General features: G+C 31.3%; 1 protein-coding gene across 2 annotated transcripts; it reads right to left on the bottom strand.

The window, feature by feature from the left end:
* Window positions 1-18,901, bottom strand: LOC124359895 (protein cereblon-like). 2 transcript variants are annotated; one of them, XM_046813017.1, is made up of 5 exons: window positions 18,602-18,901; window positions 11,442-11,644; window positions 6,867-6,949; window positions 1,472-1,569; window positions 1-688 (listed from the first exon to the last, which is right to left on the bottom strand). In XM_046813017.1, exons 1-5 carry the CDS (start codon window positions 18,696-18,698, stop codon window positions 642-644), a joined length of 528 nt encoding a protein of 175 aa, XP_046668973.1. In that variant the 5' UTR covers window positions 18,699-18,901; the 3' UTR covers window positions 1-641. The 2 variants fall into 2 exon arrangements, with proteins under 2 accessions (XP_046668973.1, XP_046668974.1); XM_046813018.1 differs by lacking the exon at window positions 18,602-18,901 and adding an exon at window positions 18,542-18,572.
* Between the last annotated feature and the right edge of the window lie 5,014 nt (window positions 18,902-23,915).

Raw genomic sequence — 23,915 nt, 5'->3', positions numbered from 1 at the left:
TGAAATTTATTACAATTTATTCATGTAATACTGTATCCTAATACATAATTTTGCATATAATGTTTCAAACTGCAGTATAAAATCTAATTATGAACTCTGAAAATTAATTGTAAAATTAAAAACCTCCGACTAAACCTTCTTATAGCAAAAATTTTTCGTTTTGTCAATTCTTAAACATTGAAATTCATCACATTTTTGTATTATTTATGTAGTTGTTGTTTACAGGTAAGACACAAGTTTTACTGAAACAATAGTCCGATTTTGGAATGTGTTAATTCAAACATTGAAAACAAAAGAAACATGAGTCAAAGGAAATGAAGATAGTTTTCACAAAATTTGAAAGCGGTAATAAAATTCAGAAAGTCAACGATAACGATGATAAGGTTGATGACGATTATGGTGGCGGTCGTCTCGTCGATGCTTCCCCCTCCATCTGTCCCTCCCACCTTGATCTCGACGGTTGTCGCTCCAATCGTAGTTCCGCCGAGCATGATTGTACCAGGGGTGCACTATTGGTGGGTCAGATGAAACGAGAACTTTGGCATAATCAGGATCATTTTCTGTATATCGATCAGCGAAGTCAGCTTCACATTGTGCAAGTAGCTTCTGTTGCTCAACACTCAACTCCACGGCCATGTTGGTCACCGAACTGTTACAGTGTGTGGTACAATCAGTAGCTGATCTGAAACTAAAATATTATCAATCAGTACTGTTAAAAAACCTCTATATACGTATATTTACAGATTTTTTATAGAGGGGCCGATCCACTTTTTAAGCCTTATTCTGCTCGTCCTCATGGGTTACTGACCTGTGCAAAAATATTATCAAACAGAATAAGAGGGAGAGTCGATAGAGTAAAAGATCGTCGATATTGATAAAAAGTGCTACAACCATTAATTAGGATTTGAACCTGCGTTATATCTAACTCAGACCCAAAATCTGACACCGCTCGTCCATCGGAATTATTGCACTACATAGATACAAGCTTATCCTTATAATGTGGCAGGTATAATGCAAATAAGGAAAACCACAATTCCAATGAGCACTTATAGCTAAAATCATCTCCTGAAATATAGTTACAGATAAAGTTAATATTTAAAATTTGATATTAATAAAGTTAATATAGTAAATAAAGACTATACGTCTTTCCTTGTTACAATAATAATACGAAAATCAGTTTACCTTACTATACACACTGGATATTTTACAATAATGTTGTATTTTATAGGTGTACCACTTTTGAGGAAACATTTTTGTCAATGATGATTTTATTAAAATTTAAAAGTTGGGGGTTATTGTTATTTCATTATATGTAAATGCTAGTAAAGCTCAATATAATAAAGCTACGGAAATAGATTTAGGAAAAGACAAAGAGATCACTCCACGTTAATAACTTTTAAAAGTAATTAGTGTCCATAGCATAATGAATTCATGTGCTACTAAAGAGAATATATGATTCTACTATACTTACCAAGCTCACTGATAATGTTGTCTAGAATGAGAGTGTAGAAGCCTTTATTTGAAGCTCGTATCTTGAGTGAATCTGCTGACACTAATGGTTCAAATGCCCTAAAAAGACAAGTTACTGCAATTTAAAGTGTAAATGTTAGAAATTACAAGTTTTCCTAATTTAATTGTAACATCAATCATACCTGGCTGTTAGTATATTGAAAGGTTGTCTGTATTACTAACACAAAATAATACAGTCCACTTTGTATATAAGCATTTACCTGCGGCTTTGCACACAATTTTCAAAATCAAAGCCCTTACAATACTTCGTAATACTCAATACAAAGCGCTTATGATGTAATATCATGGTCATATGACATTTTTTAAATGTATGTAGGTCTACATCTTAAGTTACCTATTATTAAGTTCACGGTTAAGAAGATCACAGTTTAACCTGACTTATAAATTTTGTTTGCATGTGTAGGAGCATTTCTGGTTCAAATTAATATTTCTGATGCCACAGCTAGATTTGCCTTGTTGCCCCGATAAAGAGAATACAGATACATAGGTCTCTGACACTTCTTTTGGTCACAAAGCCTTTACTTCTAGCTTTGTCATTTACAGAAGGTCTAAGATATTTCTGGTGCCATAGTTGATTTTGTCTTAGTTCCTATAAAGAAAATATGTACACATACGTATTACTGAGAAGTCTACTTCAGTCAAAAGGTGTCTATTTCTGATCGTTTAAATTCACTTACAGTACCACATTGAGTTTGTGTTACTGCATCAACCAAAAAACTATTAACATATTCTAGTTCTCTGAAATCTACTTCAGTCAAAAAGCATCTAATTCCTGCTCTAGTAATTCACTTTCAGTTTATATTTCCAGTGCCATAATTGAGTTTACCTTGTTTTCGTAATGCAGGAAATATACTCAGAGGAAAAGAGAAGCTATTACAGGCTAGAGGAAAATCCTAATATTTTCAATATAAGAGAGAAATTCTTATTAAGTTCATGCAAGATTTAAAAATAACTGTTTATTTATAGATAATAATAATAGTTATTTATAGATTAATAGGTTATTTTGTGTTATAAAAGTATTGTTATTTTTCTGACTGTAATTTGGGAAAGAATGGATTGTTGAGGAATGTTAGTGTTTGTTTCTCTTTTTTCCCTTACTAAAGTGCCATATCACAATACCAAGGAAGCCCATTAGTATAGAGTATCTTATGTGAAAACATTCACAACTTTATTCATTAATGTTGGTTTTATAGCTGCATTAAAACAATATTACTACTACATTAAATGATTAAATTCGTCACTGGTGCAATCTGGAGTAAAATAACTTTGCCTTTGATATTTGTATCACTACTGACCAAACACAGTTCTAAAATTTAAATTGTAAAGAAATGTTTATACCTCTACGACAAACTTCAACTAAAAGTCTTAACAGCTGTTTGTTGTCAGTTAAATTTGGATCATGAAACAAATATTACAATTTTTTCCAAATTCTAAAATATTCCAGGTACCTTTTCAGATTACTAAATGATTTTGAATTATTTAGTGCGTTCTTTCTAAACGTCAAACTAGTAAAAGTATTGTGCCAGGTATGGCTTTCAGACACAAGGAGGAAAAGGAACTGAACTGACATTTGACAGGGATTGGCATTTGTTCTCTGTATATTTTTCTTTTTCTATTTACCTGATTTTTCTGTGAACTTTTATGACATTTTAAGTTATTCTGCTAATTGGGGAGAAGATGAATCCAACAAATGAAAGATCATTATAAATTATTACAACCATTCTTGAATTATAAATTATGTAATTAAACCAACTTCATTTTATGTGTATATATAAGTTCACAAATGAAGCAATACTTTATAAATACAAGGTAGCTTTATTTATTAACAACATGTGTCTTGTAATTGACTTCCTTAAGTTTCAATGCAAAATTTCAAGTCTGTAGTTAATTTCATTATTGACACAATATTTACACCCCTGCATACAAAAGAGAGATTATGCAAACTTGCTGAGTGGTAGCTTTAATGATGCTAAGCAAAATCCATGGATGGATAAGCACCATCATAGAACTCATTCTTATCTACATAGAAATGAAGTTTCATACAATATTTTAAGACTACTGATGAAAATTACCTGGAAATATCTTGTCACATATACATTCACATTTTTGTTCATTAAATTGGGTTTCATATCAGTGTTTAAATAATAAAAGTATCCAGCTGTTAGTATAAAATTACGCAGTATGTTTCAGGATGGTTAGGCCACGTGTATTAATATATCACTTGTTAATAGCTCTTATGAGTGCACTCAGTGTATTTATAAATTTATTTATTCTGTTAATTTTCCATTGCCATCATGGTTACTAATAAGAATAATGTAGAAATATTGGCTAATGCTCAGCCAAATCCCTTCAAAAACAATTTCAAGTCTATAGGTCAATTTGTTTTCAAGATATCGTGCAGACAGACAGGAATTAAATTTTTCCAGCCCCTCAAGTGATAAGACTTTGCTAATGCCAATTACATTTAAAATGTTTAAATAAACTAATACAGAACGTGGAAAAACAGCCTTAATTGCTATTACATGTTAAGATTAATTTTACCTTCAAATGACTGATGTCCGTTTGGACGTTGGATAAACACATAGAGAAACATACTAAAAGTGAACTGAACAACTTAATTTAGTGACATTTCTTGTTTTGACATAACTGATTATGGAGACAGCTGAGGCTAAAAAATAATTGGGAGGACGGTAGGTTGGCCAGAGTCAGCTGTCAAGGAGAGCCTCTCATAGTTTAGATGGGGATACAAGGAAGAAAACAAGATTTGTGTATAAACACAGTCATACATTGTGACTTTCTTCACAAATATACACTTTATATTTTTTCTTTAGAGTATTAGTCGATATTTATAAAAGATTACCCATAGAATATATATTTTAATGAGTGGTTTTTAAATATTAGAGTACATTTTAATCAAATTTCATTTACATGCAATTATAATTTACATTTATTAGAGAAAACAGAAAAAAATATATTTTCTGGGAACTACTACAAAAACCATTATACGAGGTGTGTTAACCCTAGAACTGGCAGTCATTTCATCCTGTAGTGTCGGGCTGTTTTGGAGCTTCGCGCAAGGTTTTTTTTAAAAAATTATTAAAAATATAAAATAAAAGCAATATAAATAAGAGTATATATTTTTGTGTTCAGAATCAAACGTAGAATTGCACTATATTGTAAAATTAACCATCAAAAATTTTCTAATAAACACTTTTTTTAATCAAATATAAAATTTACGAAAAATATTTCTTAAATTTGGGGGGGACCATACCTAGCAAATGAAGTTATAGTGAGAAATATTTATAAGTGAGATAGCCATTCTGTGTCAAATTTTATCTAGTTTCAGAAAAACATAAACAATATACACATTTATGAAAGCATCATAAAGCTATAGAACAAAAAGCAGCGATGCGTATAAATTCTGAAAATCGGGTGTACACGTAAGACTTTGGTAAAAACAAGTTTTGCTAATACATTTATCTATGAATACATGTTATTTTGCATATTTTATTACTTAGAATAAAATAGAATATACAGTAGTAATGAAATAATTACCATAAATTATTTTTTTTAAAGTAAAAAAAAGTTAAATTTTGCCATTATTCAAAAATTTTGCGAAAAATTTTTCATTCAGCAAAATATAAAATCGTTTCTAAAGCTTGAACTATATCAAAATTTATAAATGTATGGTTTATAAGTAATAGGAAATATTATGTAGTTAGAAAACTATAAATATAACTAAATATATTGAAAAAATATAGAATAACCCAAACAGTTATTATATATAACCAAAGAAATTACAGGAAATATATATTTTATTGTGAAAACTATCTATTTACCAAAAATAAATAGTTACTTCAGAGCTAAAAGAGTGCTATAAATAACGTTTAGTAAGTGAAAACAATAACAAACTATGTGAAATGAATTTTAGCCAAGTCATTTTGCCATAGCCTACACAAAGCCGGTAATTTCTCAAACATATTTCAGTAAATAGAAATTGATTTATTCTAAAATATATATGTTTACACTACTACGACATCAAACAACACTCTACACATTAAATACGACACTAAAACACGCGTAAAACTATTAAAACTTACAAATATCCACAGCTCGGCACGAAAGTGATACAGAACGGCAGCGGCAATATGGCGCGGTCACAACAAACGGCGTCGCGTTTTCTTTTACGTTCAAAATAACAAGCTTGCTACGTCATAACCATAATACAAAGAGGAATAAAACTCATCTGTTCCTTAGCATTTTTCTTCCCGAATCCAATGGTGCATGAATTATATCGATACGTTACCGGAGTATATTGTAAAAAGTAATTATACGAGGGAATGTTTGACCGACAAACTTTTGACGGTTAACACTACTACAAAAGCGGCATTAACCGACATAATTATGTCGATTAACAGTTCTAGGGTTAAAAAAGAAACAGGAATTTTTAAGATTCACGGGTTTGGAGAGTCCGATTGTCAAGATTATTTTTTATTATGTTGGTGGTGATACCGTTGCAGATACTACAGAATGTCATGGGCGGACTACATCTCAGATTCCAACATTGTGTGCAAAACCAAGGACGTCACCTTACTGGCACTATATTAAAAAAATAATTGTTTTTAAGGTATAACATTAATTTCCACTCATGTACTTAAGATTCTTGTTCAAACAATTGTCCTTTTATTGTAAATAAATTATTGGTGATTGTTTAAAATCGTGCCGTTTCACTGCCTCACCCTGTAGTTCTTACGATATTTTAACCTTGTAAAACATAAAAAATTCAAATATCAATGTATGACTTTCATTACACAAATCATTAACTCTCTTAAAAGTTAAGTTTTTTCAATTTAAAATTTGGTTTTATCTTGGAGGGTTTGCACCAATTGGACATTGCACCAATTTTCACAAAGTTCAGTATGTTGGGGACATACAAATTAAAGATAAATTATGAACGCCTACCAATAGCCTGCTTGCAAGAACAGGATTACCTCGCAGCCATGCTTGTTAATTCAGTTATCTTACAATAACCGTAGTACTCATTAAAGCAACTACTGCCAGAAGTCTCATAAAAATGGAAATGGCAAAATACAATTTCTACTACACAAACGCAGTTTACATCATTTCATGGTAACATTCGTTGTTCTTGTGACAGTGATTATATTGTATACTTTGGTATACTATTGTATACTTGTATATTGGGATTAAGAAATTCCAAAAATGTTATAATATGTCTAATCCAACCTTTTAATAATTACAATGTTTAATCAGTCTTACCTAATTTTGTTAGTAACATATTTTATAATACTAATACAAGGTATCAGAGGCCTACATACCAACCAAGTTGTTGCCTACAGCGTGAACAAGTACAGGGTTTCCAAGCGTAACCGGGAAACCACGAGTGATCTGACACCCAAAACTAAAAACATTTTCAGAAACAAAAGTATTAAAATCATAATAAAATTAAACACAATTTATAACTGAATAAAAATTGGAATACTTTCATACCAATTAATCAAAAACAAATTCATAGTAGGTAAACAAGAAAAGCTTTACATTTACATGAATCTCATTCTCTATTAGTTTTTATAAATATATTCTACTAAAAAATCTGATTTGCATTTCTTGCGATGGCACAATTTCAGGGGAGAGGGGAGGAATGAGGGGGATAAGAGTCCTAAAAATAAATACAATATTTATATAATATCAATCTAACTAATCTAAAATGCAGCAGTTAAATGTACCTTGAATCAGGCCTATCAAATTATTACAAATTTAGATTTATTCCGTACTACCAATTGTGGTATACTCTTCAATCAGATTCACCCCTCCCCCTCAAAGCCAAGTACTAGTTATTAAACCACTGATGTCTTGTCATCAATATTTAAAAATATAAAACACTGATTTGAAGGTATTTGTTTATTTTTCCTTTACTATTGATTGAAATGTATGTTAAAACTACTAAATAAAATAATTGAAATAAATTGATAACGGCTTATTTCCAGACTCTTATTTGCCATTGAAATTTTAAATAATAATGGCAACATACTATAATTGTTTATTTTATGTTAAACGTCTGAATATAACATGACATGTATGTAGGCTTTGCAATTTCATACAAAAAAGTTATTTTAATATGTTTTTTCAATGTTTAAATGGGTCACCATTGTGATCTTGAAAACTATAAATCTGACAGCAATCTTTAAATAGGGAAACCTATCCTTGTTTGTGCAGACATCTAAAAATATGTACGAGGGTCATTCTATAAGTAATGAGACAAATTGCTAATGCTCAAAAACTGTTTATTCAATCAGTACAAAACTTTGGTTATTTTAAACGTAGTCCCCAGCAACACTTGTATATTGTCCCATCTGCTAATTTGTAAAGGCCCTTGGTATAAAATTCTTTGTTTTTTTTTCAACAGCTGTGCCGTATGTGGACGGGCATTGTTATGAAGCAAAATCACACCTTCAATCAAGAGCCCACAGTTTTTCATTCGAATGACAAGTCTTATCTTGTTTTTTATCATGTACTGTAGTACTGGTTGTTGATTGTTCTTGGTATTCAAGAAAATTGTAATAAATTGGCCCCTCAAAATTCCCGAATACTCTAAGCAAAACTTTACAAGCAGATGGTTGGATCCTGCATATTTTGTGAGTGGGAGAAGTGCCTTTGCTTCCACTCAGTGATCTGTCATTTGGACTCTGATTTATATTGGTAAATCAATGTCTCATCACATGTTACAATTCTTTTCAAAAAACCTTCTTCAGTCGAATATTTATTTTTTAATTATTGACTGATTTGAAGCCAGGTTTCTTTGTAAACGTGCGTGAGTTGTCGTACAGAGTTTTCTTGTGTTGCAGCTTGTTGCGAATAATTTTATGGACAGTTCCAACACTCACGTTTATTTTACACCAATCAGTTCAACAGTGATACACCTATTGTCTCGAATTAACACATCAATCCAAAATTCGAGAGAGGAAGTCCTAACTTCGACCGGTTGTCCACTGCGTTGCTCGTCAGAACATTTTGTATGGCCACTTTGAAACTGTTATACTCATTTGTAAACATTCAATCGATTCAAACAATTGACTCCGTACACTTGATGGTGCAATTTTTGAGTGGACTCGCCATGGTTAGCTGAGTAAATTTGAGGCTATGTTTACAAAATATGACTGAACAGCTGATCAGATGTCATTGCAAGGTTGCCATCTTTATGTCTTGATAATTTCCTATGGATTAATTCAGCCATTATTGAGCAGTAATAATTTGTCTCATTACTTAAATACTCGGTATTTAAATGGCCCTCATACATCAAATTTGTTTAAACTTTCACTTAGAACAGAAATATGACAGCTCAAAGTGTTGACTCTTTATTGAATTTAACATTGATACATTGCCTTCTTAAATATGGATCACTTTAAATGCTATAAAGTGTAAATAAAACATCTTAAATTTGGGAAGTTTCCTTCATTTTGAAAATATTTGTAGATATGCACACAAAATGTGTATTTTAAATTATAAAATAACTATTCAGTAGCTGAAAGTACTTTGAACAAAAGAAAACTCTTAATTATGAAAAGTATCCTTTCCTGTTTAAACATTTATAAATATTTTTGAAACAAGCAAAACTTCCCAAATGTCTGATGTTAGATTTACAATTAAGAAAGAATATTAAAATGGATGGCTATTAATAAATTGTTTTGTTAATGTCCACAAAGAATCTCAACACTGAGCTCTCGTATAACCGTTATGAAGGAACATATAAAAAAGTGCCAAGAATACGTTTTAAAACTCATTATCTAAATTATAAGATGTTATATGTACGGTTTATACCATTCAAATGGAGGACACATATTTAAAAAGCAATTGCTCAACGTTAAACTCCATAAGGAATCTCAACACTTTGCTTAGCTCTCTCATATCTACACTATTATGGGAAATATAAAATGTCTTAAAATTATTTTTCCAACTGTCAATAAAATACAGAATGATAAAAAAAACAAACAAAAACAAAGCTGACTGACATATTGGAAAATAGTAGCAGTTTTTTTAAAGTTTAATGTACATACTTTTTAATGTCTCCAAAAAAACAAAGAAACTTTTCCCATTTAAGTCGACTGGCTTCAATGTGTGAAGAAACTTTAGTCAGTATGGTTTCAAGCGTAACTGCTTCCATACAAACTTTCCAGACTGTTGATTTCAGTAATCCAAATTAACAACCTGCACTCTGTTATGACTCTGTTGTGGTCTTTATTCATAGCGCTCGATAACTCTATTCATTGTTTCAAGTGGTGTTCTTGGAGGACATGACATTAGTGTTGTATTCTTATTTTTTCAACATCCTTATACCTAAATTGTTAAATATTCCACATTACTTAATGTTTCATTTTTTGTAATTAAATTAAATTGTATTTATACCCTGTGAAATTGTGTTTTATTGTAGCTAGATATACAGTTAAAAAATCCTTATCTAAAAATATTATTAATAGAATAATTAATGAAAATTTAGAAATCAATTTGGATTATCATTTCATACAAAAAGGAAAACTACATTATACTGACTACAAGTTATATTTTAACCCTTTTAGTGCCAAGCATAATTTGTTACAGTTATACTGAAAGTGCCAGGCCTTCACACACCTGTCTGTACCAAGATTGCCAGCCACTTTTGGCCAAAAATTACTCATTTTCTTTAAAAAACTCTAACTGGACCATTTTTTAAGATAAATTCCTATTTCTTTTTTTATATTACTCCTAGATAATTGTATTTTTCAAAAATATAATTAATTATACAACCAAATTTTTTTATTTATTTTTTTAAGGTAAAAAATACTCAGTAAAAAATAAAAAAATATATATTTTTTGAGTTTGACTTGAAATACAGTACAGAAAAAATCACATTAGCACAACATTAGGTACATGACTCAATTCCTCATTTAATTCTGAACAAAATCTCAAAATTGGAAAATGCTAACTTAAAAAAACATGTAAAATTTTACTTACCAGGAAAACATTCCATTTTGTGAATTAAATGTCAACTAATGTTTCTGGTTACTATAACAATATTAGTTAGTCAACCTTGCAAATATTTTCACTTTTCATTATCGTATCTTGTTTTTGAAAGAATAAAAATTAATTGTTCACTTATAAACACTAAAAATAACAAGTAACTATTTACATAATATGTACACATAGAAAAATCATAAACAAAAAACTCAGCAGAAGTGTGAAGGGTAACACTTTGTGTGTGTGCACCCCTCTCTTGCACTTAACACACACATACAAGGATTTTTTTCTTTTTCCTCCTCCTTTAGGGCTCTCAACACTACAAACACAACAGTTTTTTTGCTTGTTTTTTTACTTTTTTAAAAAATTAAAAAAGTAAAATTAAAGTAAATTAAAAAAAATTAAATTAAACAAAGTAATACTTGGAAAGATTGTTTTATTGTGATTCCAAAACACTACTGATATGTTTAGTTTAATTACTAAATATATTTTTAATCTTTTTTTTACAAAACGTCCTAAAAATAGGACGCTGGCAATCTATGCATAAACTGCCGACGTCCTAAAAATAGGACGCTGGCAATCTTCATACAATTATCCAACGTCCTAATTTTAGGACATTGGCACTAAAAGGGTTAAAATGTGTTTACAAAATTAAAAAAAAAAACTGTCAGTGTTGTTACCATGGAAATAAGCATTCTAAAAAAGTACATATATTTTGCACTGAACTTGATATATTCACAATTACATTATAAATACTCGTTTTAAAATTTAGTAATTTCCCATTTCAATTATTCAAATCGAAAAAACTTTACTATTTTTTATACAGTAGCAGAAAATTGTAAATTGATGTATTGAAGAATACATAGCCTACATAAAGTAAAATGGAAAAACATGCAACTGACCCTTGCAGAAGTCACACAAGTTGATTCCAGAACCGTGACAACATTAAATTTGATGTGGAGAGGATTGATTAGACTCTGCACATACACTTCATCTAGTCCAAATAATGATTCGTTGGTTCTAGTGACAGCTGCCGGGCTATGTAGGTTAGCAAGGGAATCAGCTGATGCCACGTCAGTGCCACACTGCCGGCACAAAATGTAATCTGCATTAATACACAACACACGATTATATATACATTGGATAACTAACTTTTATTTCAGTAAAATACAACTTCAAAGTAAAACATAACTGCATAAAGCTCTCCAAGGCAGTCATGAATTTTAGTGTATGAAACAGGAGCAGCATTTGATTCCCATCTACACCACAGGTAGTAGTGGTATTAACTTAGAATAAATTACAAACACGCACCACCACTTAAGTCCAACGTGTTTTTATTTACTTTTAAGGACATGGAATATAAAATTGTTGGTAATATATTTTCCTATATGCCTACTCTTTTTCATATCTTCCATTAACAGTTTTTTTTCTTCTCACAGCCATCTGCTTGTTACAGTTTAGGGTTTATAAAACAATGAATAAAACATATTAATTGAACATTAATTACATATTAAATATTTTAGAAAATAATGAGTTTATTCCTCCACAAAAATACGGTTTTACAATAATCTACATTCTAGGAATATACACTGCCACTTCATCCAGTAGTGTGGCAGCGCAATAATAGAAAAAAAATGTATTAGCTAGAGTCCAAACTCTTATATTTTTTATTTATGTAAGTAAAATTTTTAAATTTTGTCTTTACAATACAATTGTTGTAAAATACTACATAACATCATAGAGAAAACACTGCACCACTTAAGTACTAAAAACTCAATTTTACTCAGTTTTTAAACTCAGTTTTCATTGACCTACAAAGTCATTATTTATCATTCAACATTAATTTTCAACATCCTTTCATAAATTACTTGTGTAAGACTGTAACACTGACAATGTTTGTTTTTTAATTTATCATATCCAAAAGACTAGAAAACTTAGTTCTTAATAGTGATAACCAATTATGTTTGTTTTAGGAATGTTACTTCCCGAATAAACGTTTTGTAAACTAGTGCTATTTGGTAAAGTTGTATATGCTAATAGTAGCTAGCCATCAAGCAATGCTAACCAAAATATTTACAAATTAAAAAAAATTAGTGTCATTAGTCCATATTGCATAGATGGTAAAACTTATGAAAACTGAAAAGGAGGTGATTGGGTTAATATTACTGAATGAATATTTTGCAGTTTTCACATAACTTTCATGTAGGACTAATGAATTATATTTGGAAATAAGATATCTTTATGCCAGGTACATTGGTACGTACCAGTTGGAGGATTAACATTTCATGTAGGCTATAAGAATACTGTATTCACAAGGAGCAAAAAAATTATATACATTAATTATAGTTGATAAAATAAAGCAAACAAAAGATAAAAAGTTCCTACAACTATATAAAATAGTAAACCTATAAACAACACTAGGATCTTATTAGATGTAAAAGAAACAAACATATTAGGTATAATACTAAAAACAATACTAAGTAATGAAATCAAGCAACAATGCAATGCTCACTCAACAGTAAAGTACTTATTTGGTTATAATTTACAGCTGATTTACATACAGAAGTATAGGAAGTTGCAATGACATTGGATATATTCTATAGCATTTATAAAACAATGTATAAAGTTTATTTCATAACTTTGTTAGAAAGATAATTCTTTCTCATGGTGTTGGTATAACACAAGTGTGGTTTCGTACTTTGTTTTAGGCTGCAGTAATATAAGCAGCCACTACTACAATCAAATCATTGATATTTAATATTATCTAAGCTACCGAAACCAGAATGTCAAACCATATTATATTAAAAGTATTTCAAATTACAATATAGTTTAGCTGTTTTCATACAAAAAAAGTAATAATTTGACGATGATTACCAAACTATCTACGCAAAGTGTATTTATGAGGTGTAACGTTAGTGGCTGCAGTATAATAAGTGGCCACCACGACTATCAAATCAACTATTGATTAGAAATATTTAAACTAAACAATATAAATACATTTTACCTAAAGATGTTCATAATTAATATTTGCCAGATGTTTTTATGTAAGTATAAAAAAAGAACAGAAAAGTAAAGTCATTTAAGTTAACAGTAGAATCAAAGTTAAAGTTAACCTTTATGAGCACTCGCCTGATCTGAACTTGAATTTGTGTACTATCTTGAGGGATTTTTTTCTTTCTTTGCTGGAAATCCGTGGGGAGGCCACCGAAGGGTGCACTGATGGGAGGATAAGAAAATAAACATTTCTCAAAATAGAACATAAATTCCAGCTCAGATCACATAAGCACTCGTAAAGGTTAACTTTGAGTTTTTATATTTTAAAATACAAACGTATGTATACCCACTTGCGTATATTGTGTAATAAGAAGTAGATAGGGACCGAATGGCCTCCGTCTAATACCAAATTACCATTTTGTTTGTTACATCTTATAAATAAACATAGTCTAGTAGTTTTTATTCATTATTAAATTATTACTTTTTAAGACATAGATACAGCCAAGCAATACTGTAATTTGAAATACTTATTACATAATTTGGTTTGGTATTTGTGTTTCAGTATTTTTAGATAAATATGAATATTGGATAATTCGATGATCATGAATATAGATGATTTGATTATCGTGGTGGACGCTTATTATACTCCCATTTAGTTACTTTTTTTATTTGAGAGTTAAGTAAAAAAAATAAAGCTTGTGACACAAATAACGCATGTTCATCGCCATCGTATTTGTAGCATTTACTCAAGATACCAGACAAATGATTTAACCCTTTGTACGCTATTGAATTGCTTAATTTTCTTTCAATGCCTAGACATCTATAAAATATATTTTTCTTTAGTACAAAGCTAATTTTTATCATAAAAATGCTATAAGAGGCAAATGCAATAAAATATAAAACAGGGCATTATAGTTAAAATTAACCTATTTATTGATATAAATGTAAAAATAACCATTTCCCATACTGTTAATTTGATCTAAATTCAAATTCATGGTACAATCTAATAATTTAATAATCTAATAATACATTATATAAATAATAATAATAATATTTAATGTCATATTAAGTTTTTGCACTCATCGACAAAGTCACTTTACAGCCAGTAGCCAAGTCAATAAATAAATACATGTTTACATACTAAAATATAAGTCATATGTAAACACATCCATGAAATATAAACAATTATCCTTAGTTAGCTTTAGATATAATTATAAATTAATATGGGATACAGCAAAAAAATTAATCTACAGAACAAAAAGGATTGTTTAGAAGCCAATTATAAAATTTATTGCAAACCACTTTTTTAGGGTATATATTTATTAAATTACGTAATTTGTTGTAAATTTTTAGTGAAACAACTTGGTGACTATTAATGGTTTTATTTAGTCTGCAGAAATTGATTACTACTAACTATTAGAGCACTTTCTTATCTAAGGTTTTGTAGATAAGGTCTGTCATCTTATCTTATCATCTGGGCAAACAATGATATACTTGGTTAAGGCTCATTAAAATGTGCAAAACAGACAAGCAGGTGGGTGGATCTGGACAAAGGGAGCCCCCTCCCCAGTGCAGAATGGTATCTAAAAATACTTCCTAGTCAACTGGATAAGCACAGTGTGTGCACTGCCATTCTGAAGGTTTTTTGTGAACTAAAAAACTCTCCAAGAGACACATTGTATAATTTCGGATATATTCGTGTTCAGCATTTTGGTCAAAGTTTAGCATTTGAATATATACAGGGTGACAATTGAGTCTGGAACCTCTTTTTTAATTTTTGAACCACAATAGAAAGAAATACCAAAGTCACACGTGCTTACTGGTGATAGTAACGCACACATCTGCCCAATTACCGACCGGATAATCCCTTTGGGGGACGGTCCACAAGGAGTCAGACAAAATTCAGAATAGGTCAAGTTTGGTATCAAATTAAAGGTCTTACTTAGCACAGTACAATGCCGCAAACTGGACTTCAAAAGGTGGATTCATTAAGTAGTTATAGCTATTTGAATTTTAAAACAATTGAACAATGTAAATTATTAAGTATTACAAGTAAACACCAATTTTTAAGTACCTGTGATCAAAGTAAGTGTTTAAAATGTTCCCCTCCCATCGTCTGACAATGTCCTAGGCGGTTGTAAAAGCCATCCACTGCATTTTGAAGGTAGTCACGAGGAATATCTTGAGCTTCTTGGACTATGAGATTTCTTAGGTGCGCCCAATCTCGAGGCTTAGTACGATAAACTTTATCTTTCAGGTATCTCCAAAGAAAAAAATCCAGTGGAGATAAATCAGGGGAATGAGCAGGCCACTCTAATGCACCACGTCTTCCAATCCATCTGTGAGGGAATATTTTATCCAAGTATTCTCTAACTTGTGCAAAGCAAAGTAAAGTAGCAAAGTGTGGTGGCGCGCCATCTTGTTGGAAATAAATTCTTTGAAATTGTCGACCAAGAGCAGCTTGTAGTGCAGGAATTATCTCATTTTGGAGCATTGCTAGATACGAGTCACCATTTAAATTACCATTGACAAATAATGGGCCCACAATTTGATTTCCTATAATACCTGCTCAAACGTTAAGTTTCTGTGGATGCTGTGTATGACTCTCTTCTTTCCAGTGCGGATTGCTGTTGTCCCAATACCGACAATTATGTCTATTGACACTGCCATTCAACATAAATGTTGCCTCATCAGAAAATAAAATATTGTTCAAAAGGTTTTGTTTTTTATCAATTCTATCCATCATTACTTCACAAAATTCGAGCCGCCGATCGAAGTCGTCTTCGTTCAGTTCCTGAATCAGAAGTACTCGGTACGCCTTGAAAGCTACCTTTTTTAACACTTTTCTGACTGACTCACGAGACATTTCATGAGTTTCTGCAACAGATCTAACTGATTCATTTGGATTCTCAACGAAAGACTGAAGAACATCTAATGATGCAGCTTCACCCGTACGTCTACGGTATTGGAAGGGTTAACTTTGTTTCAATTTATTTACAAAAATATTTGTATTCAATACATCAAAAAGAGTTGGCAATAATTTTAAATACCTACAATTAAAAGTTTTGTATCCGATAGTTAACCCTTTTAACCCCATATTACGCCCCAAACGTATGGATGAACAATTTCATTTTCGCTAATTCCATGTTTTGAAATAAAGTATATTGGCTCCAGGAATAAATATATTTAATTGTGATTATAGTATTTTGTAGTTAATTGGTGATTTTTTAATCAAAATACTGTTGTAATGGTGATTGGTGATAGGTGGACAGAGTACGATAAGCAGACCCGATTTTTATATCGCTTATACTTTAGGATTATACCGGCCACACCCAGACATGAATAGTTATTTGACATTTTGCTTCTACTGATTACTAGATTGGCGTAGAACAATATTTTGTCAATATAAAACAGGAATTGTCTTATCGCAAACCCCTCCCCATCCTCTGACAGAGGTCAAAGTCGAGCGGTCTAGTAGATAACGTGATTGCAGAGTCTCGCCGCCCGTTCAGCTGGTGCGTCGCTTTGTTGTACTTCCGTGTTTTACCCCTACATTTCTCCAAACACAAAAATTCAACAAAAACAAACATTACCAAACAACTAAACTCTTTATTGAAAAAAACGTACAAAACTTGTTTTTATTCTTGATCATACTCCGCCACCCAAAATGGGATTGCCTCCGGCCATCAGCGCGGGCTTCGGCACCGTGCTGCCCCGCGCTGATGTCAACGAAAGAAAAACATCCCTCGAGATAGTACCTATCAGTAAAATATCAAATTCTTGAGGGGCTGATCAGAAATATAAATTGAATTGTAATGGAAAGGCAAATATGTACCGTGCAAAAAACTTAAATAATCATGTGATGCCGCGCGGCCTGCCGTAATCAGGATTCTCGAGAAAGATAAGATAACAGCGACAACAATACCGATCACAATACCTGGAAATGCTTGTAAGTTTGTAATTTTGTAATTGAAGAGTTGTTTTTTTTTCGTTCTATCATGTTTGTTTCTATAAATTTCTATTTTTGTGTTCTTCATACTGGTGTGGTCGGTATAATCCCAAAGTACCGAAAAATTTTATTTTGCTGTAATATAAAATGATTATGTTTAATCCTAAGGGTATGAAATGGTGATATGTTACAGCTACCAGTAATTAAATGCAGAATTGAAATATTTGGGTTGCCATGGTAGTTTTTATTATTTCTTGCAGTTTTAAGGCTTTCAAGTTGTTTTTTAACATTGAAAACATTATAACCACAAAAAACATATGCTAGCAAATTTTTACTGCTTTGATGAACTTTACAGTTCTCTATTTATTGAACCAATACAGCATTTATTTGTTTTCAAAACTCTGAAACTGGTTTATATATTAAGTGGTAACAGAAAATCAGTACAGATATTTCATGGAACAAGAAGCATCAACAAAAGACTTTTTAAAACGCCTAAAGTAAACAAATCAATTTTTAGACAATCGTATCTCTATTTGGGACCAAAATATTTTAATCAATTACAAATGGATATTAAGTATATTTCTAATTCAAATGAGTTTTGTACTAAGGTGTACTATTTACTAAAAGCCATCTGAGTTTCATGAATAATGTTTTTATTTAAAAGATAATGATGCTAGATTGCATTCACCATTTCTTTACATTTGTAGCATTTTAAGAGGCAATATATTTTTCTTCTGGATGAAAAGGTAGCCTATTAGGTTTATCTAATCGATAATTTTGTTTCCCTTATTCTAATATGGTGGTGGCCACTTACTATACTGTAACATATTTTATATTGTAGAGTAATTAATTTGTAAACATCCATAGTAAAAATGCTGGATTTTAAGCAGACACCTTTGATGGATATTGGGATCAAAAGGTTAACCCTCATACATGCAACCTTGGCAGTGCAAGGTTAATTTTATACTAAATAAAAAATAGAAACCCATTTCTAAAATTAAAATAAACTATTTCAATAAAATATAAATTTTATATAGTTTTGTAAAAATTACAATGTACCTGTCACTACCACCATAAAGTTTCTAGTAACTTATATATCCATCAAAAAGCGTTTAATACCTGTAGGTGTCTTTCCTTCAGAAAATTTCGTTGTAATTATAATAATGCTTAGCAAAACCGTAAACTGCAACTTCCAGTTATTTATTGGTAAACACATTAATACTTATTTTCTTATAATACATCAAAAATAAGATATTATGAGTTAAATACATATAGGCAACTAAAACCAATTATTATTGGTATTACACACGTCTTGCAAAACTCACGCGAATTTAAATTTAACAGTATTATTAGAAAGAGGTTATAAATATAAGCAACACCATCGGAAACAAACGCGACAATTCAACTAAATCAGCTGTCACCAAATGGATCAGAGACGAAATGATTTCAGTTTCAACTGTTACATAGAGGCCAAACTTAATTTTTTAGGTAAATTTAGTTTTTATACAAAATCACCTGATGCAATAAATGTTTTCTCGTGTCAGTAAGTAAAAATGTATATATAACTTCACCGAACGTGACCCTCAGAATCCAAAACGATCCCCATATATATATGGTTCGACTCCCGGCGGAGCAAGTACTTTTTGTGATTCAATGTTTATTGAAATTAAATAAGGCTATTGCCATTTATACAATTTAACGTAAATAAAAGTCGTTTGACAGGTGTTTGGTCTTCCGATCATATGTTAGTTTGCTTATTTAAACGCATATGTGACAGATACGGCCAAATACAAAATAATTGAATCGGAAAAAGTAGGCGCTCTGTGGTGTAATGGTAGCACATTCACCCGGCAAGTGAGAGATCCGGGTTCGACTCCCGGCGGAGCAAGTACTTTTTGTGATTCAATGTTTATTGAAATTAAATAAGGCTATTGCCATTTATACAATTTAACGTAAATAAAAGTCGTTTGACAGGTGTTTGGTCTTCCGATCATATGTTAGTTTGCTTATTTAAACGCATATGTGACAGATACGGCCAAATACAAAATAATTGAATCGGAAAAAGTAGGCGCTCTGTGGTGTAATGGTAGCACATTCACCCGGCAAGTGAGAGATCCGGGTTCGACTCCCGGCGGAGCAAGTACTTTTTGTGATTCAATGTTTATTGAAATTAAATAAGGCTATTGCCATTTATACAATTTAACGTAAATAAAAGTCGTTTGACAGGTGTTTGGTCTTCCGATCATATGTTAGTTTGCTTATTTAAACGCATATGTGACAGATACGGCCAAATACAAAATAATTGAATCGGAAAAAGTAGGCGCTCTGTGGTGTAATGGTAGCACATTCACCCGGCAAGTGAGAGATCCGGGTTCGACTCCCGGCGGAGCAAGTACTTTTTGTGATTCAATGTTTATTGAAATTAAATAAGGCTATTGCCATTTATACAATTTAACGTATATATATATATATATATATATATATATATATATATATATATATATATATATATATATATATAGCCTTATTTAATTTCAATAAACATTGATTTTATTTTATATTTTATATATATATATAAAATTTATTTACTCACATTTAACACGATTTTACAACAGATAATAATGAACAACAACAACACACACACACCGTGTGTGCGACAATGTGTGTGTGCGCGACAGAGTGTGTGTGTGTGTGTGTGGTATCGCTCTCTATATTCATAGTTGATTAAAATTGGACAGTGACCTTAGGATCTAACAATGAAATAACTTTGTCAAGTTTTTTAAAGGGTGTCTTGACTAGCAATGCTCCCAGTAAAGTGTTGCGAGTTTCATTCGGGGATTTGTCCTCTTAGCTACAATCTAGTTTATTATCAGTACGGGTAGAGATTTAGTTATATAATATCCAAATTAAATGTCTATGAATCTAATGGATCTATTCAGTTTAAGGAGCATTTGCCAGTCTTTGGGATCAGCGAATCCATCTTAGTCTTTGCTCCCCATGAAAAAGCAGGGATGAAATATCTATCAGGCATTACGGAAATATAAAAATAGTCACTTGAAGAGCAAAACAAGAGTAGCAAATATGAATATAACAGATGGTTCTCGAGATTTAGTAAACCACCAGAAGTAACAAGCTAGTAGCCGAGAATATAATATAGGTGTACTAAATTTAATGAACCATGTATCGGGACCGGAACGGACCTAGAATAGTTCATTTTTTGGAAACTCCATGCCCCGTCGGAACGGTTTACTAAATGTGCTAAAAAGTTTTAGTCGTTCTGACTCTGTTTAGCGAATATACCAGCTGGCTCTTTTTAGCGGAACGACTTCTAGCGGAAGATCCCTGACGGAGCCGATGCCGACGACCCCTCCACATGATAAACATCTCACTTTAACATTAAAACATTAAAATATATTCACCTTTATTACCTCGGATATAATTAAACTAAAAATTGAGAGATATAAGTAATTAAAACGTATTTTTTTAAAAATCCTTATGTAATCGGTGATTTGTAAAATACTGTATGATACTATACGTACTGGATATGAATAGTAATTTGGATTTATACTAATTATACTTGTACTTATTTAGATATTAAGCAAGATTTTTTACTGACTGTCTTTACTTGTTAGTGATGATGCAGATCAAGCGAGGTACAGTCATAAGACTTAATTCTAGACTTACTGCTCTCGACCCAGCCACTGTGCTACATAATGCCACAATAATTAAACTACATATGTATCCTGTGTATTAAAGACTAAACAAAAGGTAAAGTATTAGATAGATTTCATAGAAATATGCCTATTGTGCTTATTGCAATCGCCCTCATGATGTAATTTCCGGGAAATTATTTAGGAGTTTCTCCGATCATGATCCCAAAAATCGAAAACCACCATAATAAAAAAGTTATATATGTACTACCCAGGTTTAACTTGGTACGAAATAGTAGTTGCAGATAGCTTGGACAAGTTCATTGTCAGTCTTAACCAATGAACAGTTTCAAAATGGCGGCCAAACATTTTAAACAAATTGATAATATATATGTAATTTATTATAAACAGCTTAGATTCTTTAAGTTTTTCAATGTTTCCTAAGGTTTCAAAATTTTGGTCATTCCAAGTTTGGAAAAAGAATGTTTATAGTATATATGTTATTCTGCATTACCTATATAGTGTGTCTGTATCGTAACAAAAAACAATTATGGTTGCCTGTAAAGTCGGTTTTACCGGCGAATATTTTACGTGACAACGTCTTTTTCTCGGTAGAATATTTATTGATATGAATATTATTAAATTGCACAATAGGAACAAGGAATTGAATGAAAATAAGAATTGCACAAATTTTAACTATAGAAATATATTTTGTTTACTAAAACATTGTACATAATTTGAAATTAATTAAAATTTGTTATTGTAAATGGTAAAGTTGAATAAAACATTTACTAAAATTGGAATTTGAAATTCTTGCTAAACACAGTTAAATTCTAACTCCGCGCGTGGTGATTGGTCGGTTTAGTTCGTTTGTTTGGTCGCACTGTTATGACAGGTTAGAGGTTATAATTTGTTATTTTAAATGTTTGACTAGCAATACGCGCTGTTTCTTCTCAATCGACGGAATTACGATTGATTGCAGAGTGATTTAAACTAATAATTTACTTAACACTATCAACATTTGTCAATAGTATGACATAACCTATAAACTCAGTTTCTCAACTTTTGTGTCAATCTAACAATTAATCAATCAATCATAGTTTACGATAATGAAATATCAGTGTACAATTATTTACCTTTAATGTTCTAGTTGTTGTAAATGACGAATCTAAGCACTCCACATTTTCACGAATAAACATAGTTATCTGCTTTATCCCGTGCGGCGGACCCACAGTTATCTGCTTTATCCCGTGCGGATCCCGTGCGGCGGACCCACTGGACGAGCATCGTAACGTTACCTGGCGTTACACTTTTTCATGAGTGACTCCGAGCCGCAACCTAATTTAAGACGTCACGTCAAAAATGTTTAGAATTATTCTCAGGTTATCTTATAAATAAAAATGAATCGCTAAATATGTTGCTAAGCGCTAATCTCGGGAACGGCTGGATCAGTTTTGCTAATTAGGTTTTCATGAAGAGAAAAGTCGGAAAAGTTTCCTGGATATTTTAGAATTCGGAATAATAATCCTAATATTCAATAAACACAATCCAAATGTAACTGACAGTATATCACTGTTAGTACTTTCAGCTAAGTTCACCAAAGAGGCAGAAACGTTGTTTGCATTTGAAGTTTTGAAAGTATTGAATATACAGTGCTTGATCAGTAATATAACGAAGACTTCAAAGAACGCATTTCGTATCTAATGTTTACTATAAATTACACTAGTGACGAATTTGAACTGTTTAATGCTTTAGCAATACTATTTAAACGTAGTAATAAACTCTACCTTAATGAACAAAACTGTGAATGTTTACACATAAGGTACCTACAATAAACTGATAGGTTCACTTTTCATCGTTTATGACATTTTTTATGTAATTAAAGACTTTTGGAGCAATTAGATTTTTTTAATAGTCGTAAATGGCAACAAAACAATACATTACTATTATATTTTATTTTTGGACGAGGCCTTTCGATACTAAAGGTTTCATGATCAGTTTTAGTTTTGGAGTTGCCTGATGATGAAACCTTTGGTTTCGAAAGGTATAATAAAAAAATAAAAGTAAATTGGAAAAATATTATTTTGTTAACATTTACTACTATTTTTTATGTGGTAAACCCAAAAGGATGGACACAAACATACCTCAACGAGCCATTATTTCCCAGACTACTGTCCGAAAAACAACACAACTTCTATTGCACAAAACTTTAACGATAACTGTAATCGGTAGATTTGAAATATTGATTGAATTTAGTTTCAATGATATTCCACTCTTTCCCTTATACCGAAAGCAGAACACAAGCGATGGAAGTAGATACTTTATGACCCAAGTAATCTTTTTTAGCTTACGTATGCATCTCGCATCTCTTTGGTAGCGGTAAAAATTCAAAATCAATTATAGCACCAGGAATATCATACTTCGGGAGTAAGTTACTTTCCGAGACCTAAATATCGTTTATATATGTTCTTAGTCGGGACAACAACACAAACACTTTTAGACCATTCATCGATAAAAAGGCCATAGACGTATATCAACACGATGGTTTATCAGTCGTAAGTATGTACATATATTTTCTTCATCTGGGCAAAGTAAACTCAACTTATGATAGCACTAGGAATATACTTAACCAGAAGCAAATTACAAGGGCTGAAATATATTAAGGCAGGCAACCCCAACCGAAGCCTAAGAAATGTAATTGATTCGAACCAGAAATATACTCTCCTACACGCAGTGGTTAATTTCAGTGGGAACGCAAGGGAACGGCGTTCCCTTACCTCCCA

Source organism: Homalodisca vitripennis, chromosome 4 (genome assembly GCF_021130785.1).
Source record: "Homalodisca vitripennis isolate AUS2020 chromosome 4, UT_GWSS_2.1, whole genome shotgun sequence".
Lineage (NCBI taxonomy): Eukaryota > Metazoa > Arthropoda > Insecta > Hemiptera > Cicadellidae > Homalodisca > Homalodisca vitripennis.
This window is presented reverse-complemented; position numbering and strand designations above follow the sequence as displayed.

Excerpts from the sequence above, each read along its gene's own strand:
- LOC124359895 (XM_046813017.1), bottom strand. The coding sequence starts at position 18,698 with ATGTGTTTACCAATAAATAACTGGAAGTTGCAGTTTACGGTTTTGCTA. Across the intron at positions 11,645-18,601 it reads TGAAGGAAAGACACCTACAG|ATTACATTTTGTGCCGGCAG; the intron begins GTATTAAACGCT and ends GTATTAATGCAG. Across the intron at positions 1,570-6,866 it reads TGTAGGCAACAACTTGGTTG|GGCATTTGAACCATTAGTGT; the intron begins GTATGTAGGCCT and ends TTGTCTTTTTAG.